The 15007-nt window shown below is 42.8% G+C and overlaps 1 protein-coding gene across 1 annotated transcript; it reads right to left on the minus strand.

The window, feature by feature from the left end:
• Nucleotides 1-1454: 1454 nt before the first annotated feature.
• On the minus strand, nt 1455-14661 carry trpv6 (transient receptor potential cation channel, subfamily V, member 6; the record flags this gene model as incomplete). The annotated part of the gene is made up of 16 exons (XM_080737790.1): nt 1455-1713; nt 2137-2243; nt 2637-2905; nt 3241-3307; nt 4652-4817; nt 5223-5299; nt 5726-5812; nt 6359-6494; nt 6904-6983; nt 8754-8900; nt 9651-9826; nt 10420-10518; nt 10718-10858; nt 12039-12161; nt 13678-13775; nt 14531-14661. 16 exons carry the CDS (start codon nt 14659-14661, stop codon nt 1455-1457), a joined length of 2163 nt encoding a protein of 720 aa, XP_080593916.1.
• Between the last annotated feature and the right edge of the window lie 346 nt (nt 14662-15007).

The raw sequence follows: 15007 nt of genomic DNA on the forward strand, positions 1-15007 counted from the left end.
TCATACGTTAACGTTTCGCCAGTGGGCCTTGACCTTTCTAGATATAGTATATTTAGAGCAGTCGATAGCAAGGTTACACGGAGCAAAAGAAGAAAACATTAATATGTGGTCGGACATTGCAGATAAGCTTAAGGCTATGATTCAAGAAATCACTATATAGTGGTAACAGCCTAGCACAGGCATGCACTATTGTACATTCCGTGTTGGTCCGGGGAAAGGGGGTGGGTGGGTTTTCTTTTTCTTTTCCTTTTCTTGTTTTGCTATTGTTTGTGTTGTTTGTCTGTTAATTGCATTTTTCTTTTGATTAATGTTTTACTTTTTCTTGTTCTATTCATATGTATGTCTCTAATTTCATGTTATGGAAAATAAAAATAATTGATAACAAAAAAAAAAAGCAATTTTCTCTCCTAGCATGTGCTACTACAATATTGCACTCTGACAAAGCTTGCTTACTGAGTGATTTAGTGCGTTTAACCACTTAAACCCTATACAGTAGTTGACCGGAGAACTACAGGGCTCTATACTTGGTCTGCTCCTTTTTTTCTCCCCACACAAGATCTATCTAATATCTACAAGCTCACAACTGCAACACGTTGTGAGCTTAGTAGATCCTGTATTTTCACTGAATGTTCACTTATGTTCACATACATTCCCAGAATAGGGACACTAAGGTTCAAGTGGTTAATATAGCAAAGATAACTGCTAAACGAGGCGAACATAAGAAGAAGAAGAGATGTCTCCCATAAGTAGCAAAAGAGAGACGGAATGATGGTGGAGACACCTCCCTCAAGCACTCCCATCAAAGTGTCCATGATCAAGGCACATATCCACTCACTGATCCAGTGAAGTTGCTGGTTGTCCACCACAACACACTGTGGTAGCATTGGGCACAACACACATTTATGCATGTGTGTAACTGTGTGGCTATGTTCAGACATATCATCCCAGCTCTGATTCTCTGGCCTAAGAATCAGATAAAAAATTTCTGAACAGCAAAGAACCACATGGAAACTGATTTAACCAACATTCCTAAGTGGTTTGAAATGCAATTCAAAACGGATTTCTAAAGATGTGTTCCACACTCGGACACTGAAGGCAGATTCATACGTTGTTACATAGGGACATGTTGCCACCTTGTAGATCTTCTATTTTCGGCAAGCGACCCCGTTGTATGACAGCGTAATGAGGAGCATTGCTCACGCCTATGTCGTTACGTCGTTACCACAGCAACCAATGCAGATAGGTCTTCCATGTCTGAAATCTCTGAATACACAAATCCGATCTGAGAACAGTGTGGACAGTCAGTCCTAAACATCATATTTCAGGATCAAATCGGGTTTGCCTGCAGTCTGAACAAAGCCAAAGACTGCGTATAACATGGCACTGTTGTTAAAGAGCATACTGCATGCTCAGTCAATGGATGGATAAAGTTTTTTTTTAAACGGGATCGATTTCTAGACATATCTGATGTCCTGGTCATCCTCTAGTGCATCCTGATCCATTTCCAACCCTAAAGCGCTGTTACGAATCATCTGCCACTGTGCCAGAGACTTCCTGTTGGGGTTGAGTCCGCCCCTGTGATTAGGTCTGAGCCTCAGGAAGCCCGGCCCCTTCTCAGGGTCCTCCTTCTCTTTACCGCCATCATCGTCTTTGGCGAAGGCCTTCATGTAGCGCCGCATCTTCTGAAACATCGGGTCGTTCCGGTCCTCAACCCTGCAAAAAAGGTTGCGATAAAATACATGAGCAGTGTTTGAAAGCACAGGGTACTGAGGTAGTAACAAAAATATAGTGGCTCCTGAAAGGACATACATATGATGCATTGCACAACAGCCACAATGACCTAACTTATAAAGGTATAATGTTCAAATTGGTGTGTTTAAGCATCACATTTCACATGGTTAAGGTTCGGTACAGGTATATACAGTAGGTTATAAATGGTTATGTTCAGACAGTCAAACAAAAACAGAAAACAAGATGTTCCCGAAGTAAAGTCCCAGCGGAATTAGTCTAAACAATAAAACATAACGATTAAGGCCGAAAGTTAGAACTGAAAAGTGTGAATCAAAATAAATAAGCCAGAAGTTATAATGTTCTGTGTGTGTGGCTGTGTCTAATGGTGCTGCAGTGCTCTCTTACCTCAGGTACCAGCGTTCCTTCAGCCCGTAGCTGAGGCCACACACCCCCAGCCTAGGCCACAGGCAGCGGGGCAGTCTCCTCTCCAACATCAGGGTGGTGGCTACAACCTGTGGAACAGCATATAGAACTGACCGTTAGACCTCACTGCTGCAGACAGCTATGCTAAGGGAGCAATATTTAATCAAACATATGGATTTGATTATCAAAAATAATTGTTAATTTAATTAAATCTATTACTAACCAGTCCCTATTTTGGGCATGTCATTGTAGGCAAACATTTTCAAGAAATGTCAAAATGTCATGTTGTGATCTAGACCGGCTATTCATCACTATTTCTGCATCACTCCGTTGTGTGACAAAGTATAATAATAATAGTATTAAAACTCACTTCTCGATTATCCGATTAATCTATAAAGTAAAAAAATTATCGATAGTTGTAGATCTACACTAGTAGCTACCGTGTGTGCTCTTGTGATTTTGTGCGAACGAGCGCACAGTACCTGAGTCCTCCAGAGCTCGTCTCTCTCCTGCGCCACCCTCCAGTGCGTGTCGCTCATCATGGCGATGAGCAAGTTGAGCAGCAGGATGTAGGAGACCACCGAGAAGGTGCAGTGCAGGACGTGGACTATAGGGGGCGTGGCGATGGTGTGGTCCACGGGCAGATCGATGAGGCCCACGCTCAGCTCGAACTGGGAGAAGAGGGTGATGGGGAAGGAGCGATAGGACGGGATGGATTCTGGGTCCTGGGTCATGTACACCATCCACAGAGCTGAGGCCACAAGGTGGAGACAGAGAGAAGGGAGTGGGGTAACAGAGACAAATGTTTTTTAGATGTCTTATATTTGCTTACAGTTTCTTTTTGAATTTTTGCCATTTTTACAATGGATTTCTTACAATTAAGACAACATTTTTGATGTACTGTACAGTCTTCAACACATTTAGTATTGCTACTTGTTAAAAACAGATCATGGGAAATCAGGTAGAGCGATAACAGAACGAACACCAACTTTTCCCATCTCGTGAGAAGGACCAGAAGGGATGACGTATCCAACATGTGATTTGGTATTTCCACAGAACTACACAGTGTCCAGAATATATACTCACAGGTGGAGAAGCCGATGAGGACGATGAAACTCAGCCACATAAACTTTGTGAGGTCCCCAAATATAATCTAGGAGGAAACGAGAGAGCACAGCGGGATAGTCTGAGAATCAAAAAATAGGTTGACCACAATACAGAGCAAAACAACACGTGTGTACGGGTGTGAGTTGGTACTAGTACTGGTGAAAACAATCTATGCCATGCACTTATTGAAGTATGCTGAAGTGTGTGCTTGAGAGAACAGGGCAGGAATTTTCATGGCCATGAAGGCCATGGCCGCCATGCCCCACAGTTTGGCCTTGTGTCCCTCAAACCAATGGCATGACCTGACGCCACAGTGGCCTTAATGTCCCAGCTGACTGTACCGCTTTCTCCTCTGTCTCTTTCTTGTCAATATGTAGACACCAGTGTATTTTCTTAACTCCCCTGAATCCCCACATTTAAACTAATCCAGTAACTGTGATGGTTGATAGGCTTAGCATTGATCAGATTGATAGTCATACAGTGTACATGTATCTAAATCATCCTTAACCCTTACATTCAATTAATTATTTAAATTGACTAAAATCTTGGCCTTTGTGCCCTCAAAAAATGTACAACAGTCACAACACCAAAGGCCAAGTGGCCTTGCCCCTAAAATGAAGAAATTCCAGGCCTGCTTGAGAACTATTATAAGAATTCTAACATTGATGAGGGCTGATTGGCTGAAATGCATCTGTTGTTTGTCCCGGTGAGGCATCTTTGAAAGGACATGCTGGCTTCTTTCTCTTCACGTTACATTCCTTTGCCGTGCATCTAAAGAATCTTTATTTTGGGAGTGTTGTGGCCTGGGCATTCAGGTTTCTCTAACTATTTTCAGCCCAAGGGCTGATAAGGCTTAATTCCCTCTTAGTCCCTTTTCCGCTCACCTCACCCAGGGCAGGTAAATGCAATTCAGAACACTAAGGCAGGGGTTTTCAAACTTCTTTGACTCAGGGCACCCCTGTAAATAACCTTTTCATCCAAGGCACCCCTGAATTACACTGTTATTTTTTTAGAATATTACATCATATTACACAACATAAATATGCACATCTTTCCACCTGAGATACGGTAGGCTATGTCACGGAGAAATATCAGAACTGACTGAAAATAACCTTAACCACTTTAGCCCCAACATCCCTATTCTGGGGGTAAGGTTCGCCAAAAATAGCTGATCTACAAGCTCACAACGCGCTGTGAGCTTGTAGTTCAGCTATTTTTGGTGAAGAGAGTTGGCAGTACAGTGCAAATCAGATCTGTTTTACTAAGCATGGTGAAGTGATATTGATGTTGTGATATTGATGAATTACAAATATTATCAAATGATTCTGAGGCACCCCTGGACTGGCATCACGGCACTGGAGACAGACTGGAAGCAGAGCATCTCTTGTACCTTTTGTATCATGATGACGTAGGGTCCCAGCATCTGGAAGCCCCGGGCAAAGAACATGACGTTGCTCCATCCCAGGACCAGACACAGAGCCATCAGCACAGCCTCCCCGTCCAGACCACTGGCCCTGAAAATACACAGCAGCACCACCAGGCACGCGTAGCTGATACTGGAAGCAACCACATAACAACAACAACCAGGGTTAGCAATCCTGCTATTCATAAGGTATACGTCAGCAGAAACCTGCTATCTCCATTTTTCAATGTTTTAATTTATTTTAATAATTACATAATAATATATAGCAAAGTGCTATTGAACACCCTTTACGTCTGTGTGTGGGTTTTACAAATATTGAACCAATGAAAAGTATTTAAAAAACCACTCCTAAACTAACTCCATTGGATCCTCAAAAGTATTAGTGGCAGATGTGCGGGAGAAGATGTCATGTACAAAATGTGTGAAACATTTTTAAAACTATTGTGGAAGTTAATGCTGTATGACCAAAACTTTCATAAAATGCCTTCAATCGAAGCACTGCGTGGTCAGTGGCTCAGTGCAATCCTATTGAACTTACAGGATGACATGGAAGGGGCCTCCCAGAGCCGTCTGGCCAAAGTAGCGCCTGGCCCCAACTCTAATTATATCAGGGATCTGTGGGATTGGCAAAATACATAGTTTAAGTTATGTTTACTTTTCTTTGCTTTGAGGTGAAATAATAAAATCTTGGGTCAACTGTTTAACATTTTAACAAAAGAAAACTACTATTACTGTTTTTGAACTGCGTCTGTCTGTCTGTCTGTCTGTCTGTCTGTCTGTCTGTCTGTCTGTCTGTCTGTCTATCTATCAATTACACTGCCTGACCACAAGGGGGCATCACACACCCTGAGCTCTTTTCGATATCAGCCTCAAACACCATTCTCTCCAGACAGGCATTATTTGTTCCCTATTTTAGCCCAACTGCTTTTCATTTTGTCATTAATCTATGTATGAATTTCCTTAATTTATGAACTGTCTTTGTTTTGTAGAACTTTGAGATGGTGCTGTTAATGAGAATGTAAGTGTATCATAACGACTGACCTCCAGCAATAGAATGACAAAAGCTCCCAGGACACTGATGACCTCTCCTCCCAGCCTCAGGTTGTCTTCATAGGTCACATAACTCTCCTGGGTTGTGGGCGGAGAGGAAAACACTTCAATATTAATACAGTAAATCCTATATGACAGGGTCTTCAACATTTTCAGGACAAGGACCCCTAATTGAGAGAGATATGAAGCAGGGACCCCCACAACCTCTTCATAGATTGCATATAGTTTCATCGTTTGACAGCACAATTATCGTGTATTTTGGATTCATGTCAATTTGTATTTTCATATATTTGACCACTTGAACTGTCAATACTTAATAAACTTGACCTTTCACTCTGTACTTAGTCTGCTCTTTTCCCCCTCTACACCAAAAGCTTTTTGCCGAAAATAGACGATCTACAAGCTCACAACGCTGTGTGAGGCGTTGTGAGCTTGTAGATCTGCTATTTTTGGCTAAAGTTCTCCGAATATGGATGGTTCAAGTGGTTAATATAAAAAAGGAGAAAAAGGGTTTCTATCACACAAAGATTTGGAGGACCCCCTGTAGTAACTCCTAGGCCCGGACCCCCTGTTGAAGACCGCTGTGGTAGAGAAAATAAAAACCCTCACAAGTCTGTGACTCACTTCAAGTGTTTTCTGAACACGGATGGTTTTGTCCATCTCTGAGTCGCTGTAGTTTTCTGGAGCGTCCTTCAGGGGGCGAAATACACAACACAGCGTGAAGGTCCCGATGTACAGGAGATAGACAATCATCAGCAGTCTGGGGAAAGACAACTTGGACCAGTTACACTAGAAACGCTTCATTTCCATGTTTTCAAAGATATTTAAAATAATCCCTCTATCTTCTATTTCCACAGTAGCTTAATAGCTATTGTCTCATGCTTCTTCACATTGTGCAAGATTTCCAATGGAATGATTTTTCTGTTTTGGATAAATTAAACCACACAAACAATTGTGTGTGTTATATAGCTGCTTAAATTGGTTCAGATTTTCAGTTAAAATTATGTCACAGGAACAAATGTGAAGTTGTTAGCCTTTTTCCTCAGCATTGTAAATTGTCAAGGGAATGAATTGCTTGCTACTGTAATTCACTTCAAGGTTCCTAGACCACAAACATGAAGTGTAATCTATGGTTCTATTCTATTTGCAGTACATTGTTGTGTGTTTACCTGAAGTAATGTTTTCCATACAGATTCCACTTGAGGCTGACCAGCTGTCTAACAGGAGTGACCTCTAGTATTCTTCTAGCCTGTAGAACAGTGAATCAAAATGTTTCATATACAAAACTGTATCTTGTTTTCATCTGACATTTGTCCAAAGTAAATGGTCTCAAAACCACAGATTCCAAAATATGTTGGGTTAAGAGGCATCTTCTTAACTTCAGTAGTAATAACTTTACTTTCATGGAACCAGTCCTTTAAAACAGGACATCAATGGAAACAACTCACACATTGAAGATAATTATTCACTGTCATTGTCTTCATCATATATATATATTTTATTGTCTCACCTTATAAGAGAATACTGAATACACTTAATTATTACAATTTGATAATATGTAATATTTCTAGGCTGGGACACAGCAATTGCCTATTTCAAATACTAGAAGCTGGGCCGCCCTTCGGGCGGCCCAGCGTCTAGTCGGCGACCTGGCCAACTCGGAACAATGTAAATAGGGAATGAATGCCCCGCCCTTTAGGACCCATTTTGACCATCTGTCTGCCTGTGTCCATTTATGCCCATATATGGAGATATCTGTATCTGTATCTGTCTGTCTGTCTGTCGGCGTCCATTTTATGTCCATATATGGACATCACTGCAGTTATAGTTCTGGGTCCATTTTATGCCCAGATATGGAGATATCTGTCTATCTGCGTCCATGTTATGCCCATATATGGAGTATCTGTCTGTGCCTCCAACTGTGTTGCAGACACAGTGCCGGTTCCCCCTTTAATGCAAACCTCATTATACCTGTTGTCATAGGACCCGTTTTGAACATCTGTTTGCCTGTGTCCATTTATGCCCATATATGGAGATATCTGTATCTGTCTGTCTGCGTCCATTTTATGCCCATATATGGAGATCTTTGACCATCTGTTTGCCTCTGTCCATTTATGTCCATATATGGAGATATCTGTATCTGTCTGTCTGCAATCCATTTTATGCCCATATATGGGGGCATTCATTGAACGCGCGTGCCCGTGGGACGAACGGTTCTCGAGATACGCGGATTACATACATACATACACACTCACAGAGATTTTTTGTTGACTCATGTGGCGTACGTGATGTCAGAGCCTTTTATGAAGTGATGTCACAATATGGAGATCTTTGACCATCTGTTTGCCTCTGTCCATTTATGTCCATATATGGAGATATCTGTATCTGTCTGTCTGCAATCCATTTTATGCCCATATATGGGGGCATTCATTGAACGCGCGTGCCCGTGGGACGAACGGTTCTCGAGATACGCGGATTACATACATACATACATACACACTCACAGAGATTTTTTGTTGACTCATGTGGCGTACGTGATGTCAGAGCCTTTTATGAAGTGATGTCACAATGAGTCAGAGCTTTCGCCGATTTCCTCCGGAACAGCCTGATGTCAACAATCAACCCCGCATAAGGAGATTCCGAACGTTTCGCGCCGGTTCGGGAAAACCGCACGTCGGGTCGGGTCGAGACCCGGCACTGCACTCCGTGCCGCGGCGGGGAACGCGCGTGCCGAATCTGAAGCCGGTGGGACGAACGGTTCTCGAGATACGCGGATTACAGACACACAGACAGACAGACACGCAGAGACTTCTCGCATTTATAGATAGATTATATCATTATCGTCATCCTCATCAAATATTAGGTAAAGGGAGTCTTGCTCTGAGCTTTTCAGGTGGGCCCTGAACCAGAAAAGGTTGGGAACCACTGATATAAATGAAGCCTGAACCTCCTCTGCTCCACACTGTGTCATGTACTGTACTGTACCTCTCTCTGCACCACACTGTGTCATGTACTGTACCTCTCTCTGGGGGCTGCCTACGATGAGCTCCAACACTGACATGTCGTCAGCCCACGAGTCAATCTCCGTCAGGTCATAGAGGTTAGAGGTCAGCGGCCCCAGACTCCACTGAACCACTTTCCTTTTATTAACCAAGTGCTGGAAGGCCTGAGAACACAGGAGCACAGATCTCATAAGATTTCACACAGAAGCACAAAGAAGCAATATTCTCCCCCTGCCTCTGGTGTTTGTGTACCCTTCTCAATAAGCGCATTTAGTATACTATACTAAATGCGTATGCTAGTTTAGTATACTATACTAGTTTAGTATACTATACTACCAGTAAGACTCCCTAATCGGGAGATAAGCGACCGTTGGTCGCTTATCTCCACAAATAGGCCAAAAGTTTGTTTTACCAATTATCAAGACATACGGGCAGTTGACAGTTTAATATGGCTGTGTCAGTCTCATGTGGTCTATGACATCATACATCTATGATGTCAGATGTCAGTCATTTCCATATTTGAGAAAATATGTCCAGATTATGTCACACTCCATATATGGCCAAGACATTAATTCTGTCCTTGTCATATCTGGGAATGCCCCAGATATGACAATATCTGGGAAGGCCCATATATGGACATATTCCAGGCCATGAATGACGAACACGAGCTGCAGATTTTCAGAACGTCATAGACCACATGAGACCGACACAATATGTAGTATGAAAACCTGCTTATCATCCCGCGTCTCACCCTTAGGGCGTCTTACTGGTGCTTAGTTGTGTGCCAGTGTCGCGCACCAAAAAAAGCCAATCTACAAGCTCATAACACGTCTCATTGTAAAGCGTTATTATGAGCTTATAGATCGATAGAACTTTCGATGTGAGACCTGACACAATCAAATAATTTGCCTCACCACTGTGTTTCCCTCCCTGGCGGCCAGTTTAAAAGGCGTCAGCCCGCGGTAGTTGGGCACCATGTCCAGCGGTATCGCCTGGTCAAGCTCCGCATCACGGGTCAAAATCTGATCCATGGCCTGACACGCTATCGACTTGTTGGGCTGCAGGATCAGAACGTGAAGCACTGTGTTACCTGGTAGGGAGGGAGGGAGGGAGGAAGGAAGGAAGTAAGGAAGGACGGAAGGAAGTGCATAGCATCAGGAGAAATTAATATGACAAATATCTGACAGATCATATACAGTATAGAAGCAGGACGGCACACCATTAGAATATATAATTAGTTTATTATATCATTTTAAACTGATTTGATGTTTCATTGTCCTCTATGAAGTTGAGTTATTTATGTGTGACAGCAAAGGTAGATTCCATGTTCATACTCCATACACATCATTTTGTAGCCTGAAATACACCACCCAAGCTTGACTAGGGACATGTTTGCTGAGCATGACACAACATAACATAACATATCATTATTAATAATACCTTGTGTATTAACACAAGTATCCCCATTCTGGAGCGAACGTTCAGCAGAAATAGCAGATATACAAGTGTTTCACTGTGATGTGTTGTGTGAGCTTGTAGATCAGCTACTGCACTTTGCCAAAGAGTTTTTGTGTAGAAGGAAAAAAGGTGCAGACCTGTAGAGCCCTGGTCAATTAAAGGGTAAGTGGTTAAAACCAAAAACAGAAGTGTTCTAGCGAGGGGAAAGTAAGTGGAACTCCATACCTCGAGAGTCCTGGACTCTGGTGCTCGCTCCAGCCTCCATCACCATGGAGATGATCTCCTCGTTCCCAGCACAGGCAGCGAACGTCAGGATGTGCTCACCTGCGGACCAAATTATACACGTCAGGAAATATGAACGGGGAGCATTTTAGGACACACTACATTGAACACATAGTCATAGTCTTGGTTTAGAGATGTATTGGTTTAAAGCACGCACACACACACACACACACACACAAACACACACACACACACACACACACACACACACACACACACACACACACACACACACACACACCATAGTATATGAGTCCTCCTATCCTCTTCCTGAAGTAGAGTCCAGTGACTCTGGGAGAGACCACGTCTCCTCCTCTACTGATGAGATGTCTGGCTAGGTTGACATTCTGATTGACCACTGCTATGTGGAGGGGAGTCATACCTGATGGAGAGAGAGAGAGAGAGAGACAGAGAGAGACAGAGAGAGAGAGAGAGAGAGAGAGAGAGAGAGAGAGACAGAGAGGGAGATAGAGAGAGAGAGAGAGAGAGAAGGACATAGAATTACGTTAGACGGCTAGAGGTTAAAGGTTAACAACTCTACCACTTTCGGCCACTTACAACCTGGCATCTCCATTTTGAGCGTGTCATTATATTAAAAAAATATTTCACATTTTTAAAGTATAAAATAGTACTTAAGTGGTTAACCTTCAACCTTTTACCTTTAGGACTTACAAGTTAAGCTACCCCATCCTTTTTTGTTTTTTGTTTTAATTGGTTTTTGTGTTTTTTTTTTTACATAATATAGTACATAAAGACAAAGACATTCACATTCACACACATACCACCTGCACATGCCTATTTAAAGTAATATTGATAATTAATACATAGTTCCCATACATTGTTTACAAAGATATTCTTCCGAGTATACAGAGTTTAGCACTTAGTGGAACTGTGATTTTAAAGATTCCTGACAGACATTTCATGACTTCATTCCAAAGAATTTGCATCTTAGACCTATCCCATCCTATTCAGCTATGCACAGTTAAGACAGGAGGCCAATTCATTCCTTGAAATCATGGAGACTTTTTTGTTTTTGTTTCATTTCTAAGCCAATAATTTGATGACCGGGTCAGATCGGCCAGATTTAGCTACCACATTTGTGAACTTCCCATGCAAACTGATGATATTTTTAATTTGATTAATCCGTTCTCAAATCTTCTATTAACGGCTAGATGTGCCCTCATGCTCATTTCAGCATGTCTGGAGAGCCTATTTCAACCAATTTCTTGGTCAGAAGAACTACCTGTAGTATAATATATATATTTCACTCCACTTAAGTATTTTTTCTTATTTTTGGGAGACTCCTTTGAGTACCACCAGAGGGGCGCCCATGTACCACCAGTGGTACAGGTACCACAGGTTGAGAACCACTGATTTAAAACATAGGGATGCCAGGATAAAAGTGCTTACAAAACGAAAATATATAACTTAATCACGCCTGTGATTCATCGGTCAACATTTCAAAAACAGAACTACCGTGAGTGTGAATCATTGCTTAAATAACAGCCTTTTACTTTCACGACAACAATCAGGCGTGGCTGCTCGTGCCTGTGCCATTCTACCTTGGAAGAGTTCGGAGGTCATGGGTTCGTTGATGAGTTCAGGTGCGCCTTCCATCAGCGCCACAGAAGCGTCTTCATTGTCGTTCATCACGGCTATGTGTAGCGCCGTCTCTCCCAGAGCACCTGCATGACACGCACATTCAACGCTGTAGGAACATTATGTCTCCATCAGTGGTTCTCAACCTGTGGTTGAGAACCACTGGTTGCGCCTTGAAGAATGAGTTTTGATGGTTATCTATGTTGGTTACAGTGATCCGAGCCAGAATACAATTGATTGATTGATCATTAAAATTAACATGCTCTGAAAATGCACCACTTAACACGGCAGCCATTGTCAGATGGGTGGGCCGCGAACACGTTTAGGCCGCAGACACACAGTTAAAGCATGTGCCCTGTGTTTGCCCTATGGGGGAGGAGGGGGGAAGAACAGCGTCCAATTCATTCCAATTCACATGGTTTTGAAAGAGCAAGCTTGCTCTTAGCTTGCCTCTAGGCTGCTCTTAAGGCAAGAGGCAGCCGTAAGGCAAGAAACCATGTGACTTCCATAGGCAATGAATTGGACACTGCCCTTTCCCATTCCTCCCCCAAGGGCACATGCTTGAACTGTGTGTCTGCGGCCTCAGGATTTTCAAGTGGGCCATCATCCAGAAACGATAGAGAACTACTGATAGCTCATAAACATATTCAAGACCACAACGTTAGGATGAGCTTCAAGCTTTTAACCACGTGAAGCCTATAGTGTCCGTGCCCTATGGGCCCAACTTTTGGCGAAAATAGCTGATCAATAAGCTCACAAAACATCGCATTGTGACACGTTGTGAACTTGTAGATCAGCTATTTTCGGCAAAGAGATTTGTGTGTAGAGGGAATAAAGGTGCCTATAGACCCCTGGGGGACACCTCTCAATGCTCAGCTGCGCGTTTTTATTTAAATTGACAGACGTTTCGGCCCCACTGGACCTTCATCAAGAGACACTCTTGATGAAGGTCCAGTGGGACCGAAACGTCTGTCAATTTAAATAAAAAACAGCAGCTGAGCAAGAGCCGTGTGCAGGATCTTTGTTCATGGAATATTTTTGAAGCGGTGAAAGCCGCTTCCAAGGAGTGGCTTTGTGTGTCCCATGTGTGTCCCCCACGTCCATATATGGTCATTTCAGTCCAGAATGAACAGGTTTTATCTGTCCCGTACGTCCAGAATATGTGTGTAGTGTCCGTCCCGGTCTGATGATTGGATGATTAAAAATGTCCAATGAGACCATACTTTGAGGATTGGTCAAGCTTCACATGACAATTCGGCCCTCCAGATAAAATCATTCATTCATTCAGAATTCAGAATTCTGAGCTCTGGAACTCTAGAACACATACCGCTTCACTTCGAACCGAATGTATATACAGAGTTCATAGCTCTAGAATACATAGAATAAAAGTTCACCGCTTCACTTCGAACCGAGGTTTGATTTTTTCATGATTGCTTCAGTTTTCAATGTCCAACGCACCTGCATCCGAATCAAGTGGAGGTGCGAATTAGTGGTCAAAAACATAGGACCTTTGTAATGGAGTATTTAAGTCAAAGATCTGGCTTACAACACTTTCACAAACGTGACACTCTAACGGTGCTTAAACCGGCTACTTGCACTAACCTCTCTCGAAGATATTGGTGGACGCACAGCTCAGCAGTTTCTTGATGCATCCCACGCTATTCTTTTGAGCCGCGAAGAAGAGAGGAATATTATTTGATCTGAAGGAGGGAAGATAGAAGAAAAACAGGGATGTTGACAACAGGTCATCTGTCCAGGCTAACCCTGACACTACAATCCATTTTTGAAACTCTGTCCAAGTGGGTGAACACATTAGGGTGTTAGACGGTCAGGTGGGGGTGAGTGCAGGTGTTTGGTTCGGGAGATGGAGAGAGGTACTTCGGCAGAGCCGAGCATAAAGCAGTGGAAAGTGTTACATGGGGGTCCACGGTGTTAATGTAATCATCTGTTTGATGTTTTAAAGGGCCTGGTATCATATCTTTTCATGGGGCCCTGAATTCCTCTTACGTAACAGCCCTGCCTATATTGGGACAATGGGATGTACTGTAGGTTTAACAAGTTCTAGTTCCAGCAGTGGTTTTAAAACTGCTTTCGAGAGGAACAGGTGAGGTGAGGTCAATTGGGGGGGCAACAATCAAAGGCAACTGACTTATGCTGAGTTAAATGAACACTCTTGGCTTTAACTTTGATAGTTGGTTTATAGTTGGGTAGAAAAGGCAGTGATGGAAGGAAATAAGGAGCACACCTATGAACTGTTGTGCTGCTGTGTCGTGCACCCAAAATAGCCAAAATGCAATCTCACAACGCGTCAAGCCAGTAGATCGGCTATTTTCGGCGCATGACCCTGGCGCACTGCAACTAAGTATAAATCAGGCTTCAACCTGCCTATGAGGTGTATGTATTTATGTGTTGAGGTTGCTGTTTGATGTTGCGGTCACTCAGCAAGGAGACTCACTGTTTGGTTTGCAGCATAAACGTTTCATCCAGCATCTCGTTCCATCCTTTCTTGTTCTCGAGACGGAACCTCAGCTTGCTCCACCAATGGTTGAGCTCGCTCGGAGCAGATCTAGCCAGAGCCGGCGACATTGGGGACCAATATGCGACTGATTGTGGGAGACGGTAGGAGATCTAGGAGGATGGAAAAAGTACCACCCTGATCAAACAAAAGGGAAAAGTTCTGTCGATACTCCTATACATCATTTGAAAACCGAGAGTTATGATTGTGATATTAGTTGGGGCACCAGACAGGTATTCATTTATGATGGGAGGAAGAATCTAATGTAACAACTTCTTGTTCCAGTCAGTCAGGCAATGAGGGCCAATGTAAACACCTACTGTAGTTTCAGTGATAGTGTTTAACCTGCACATGAACCCTATATTGTGTCCTTATTCTAGGGTGAACAGTCAGTCAGCAAAAATAGCAGATCTACAA

The sequence above is a fragment of the Nannobrachium achirus genome (assembly GCF_963921795.1).
Source record: "Nannobrachium achirus genome assembly, chromosome: 2".
In the NCBI taxonomy this organism is placed as follows: Eukaryota; Metazoa; Chordata; class Actinopteri; order Myctophiformes; family Myctophidae; genus Nannobrachium; species Nannobrachium achirus.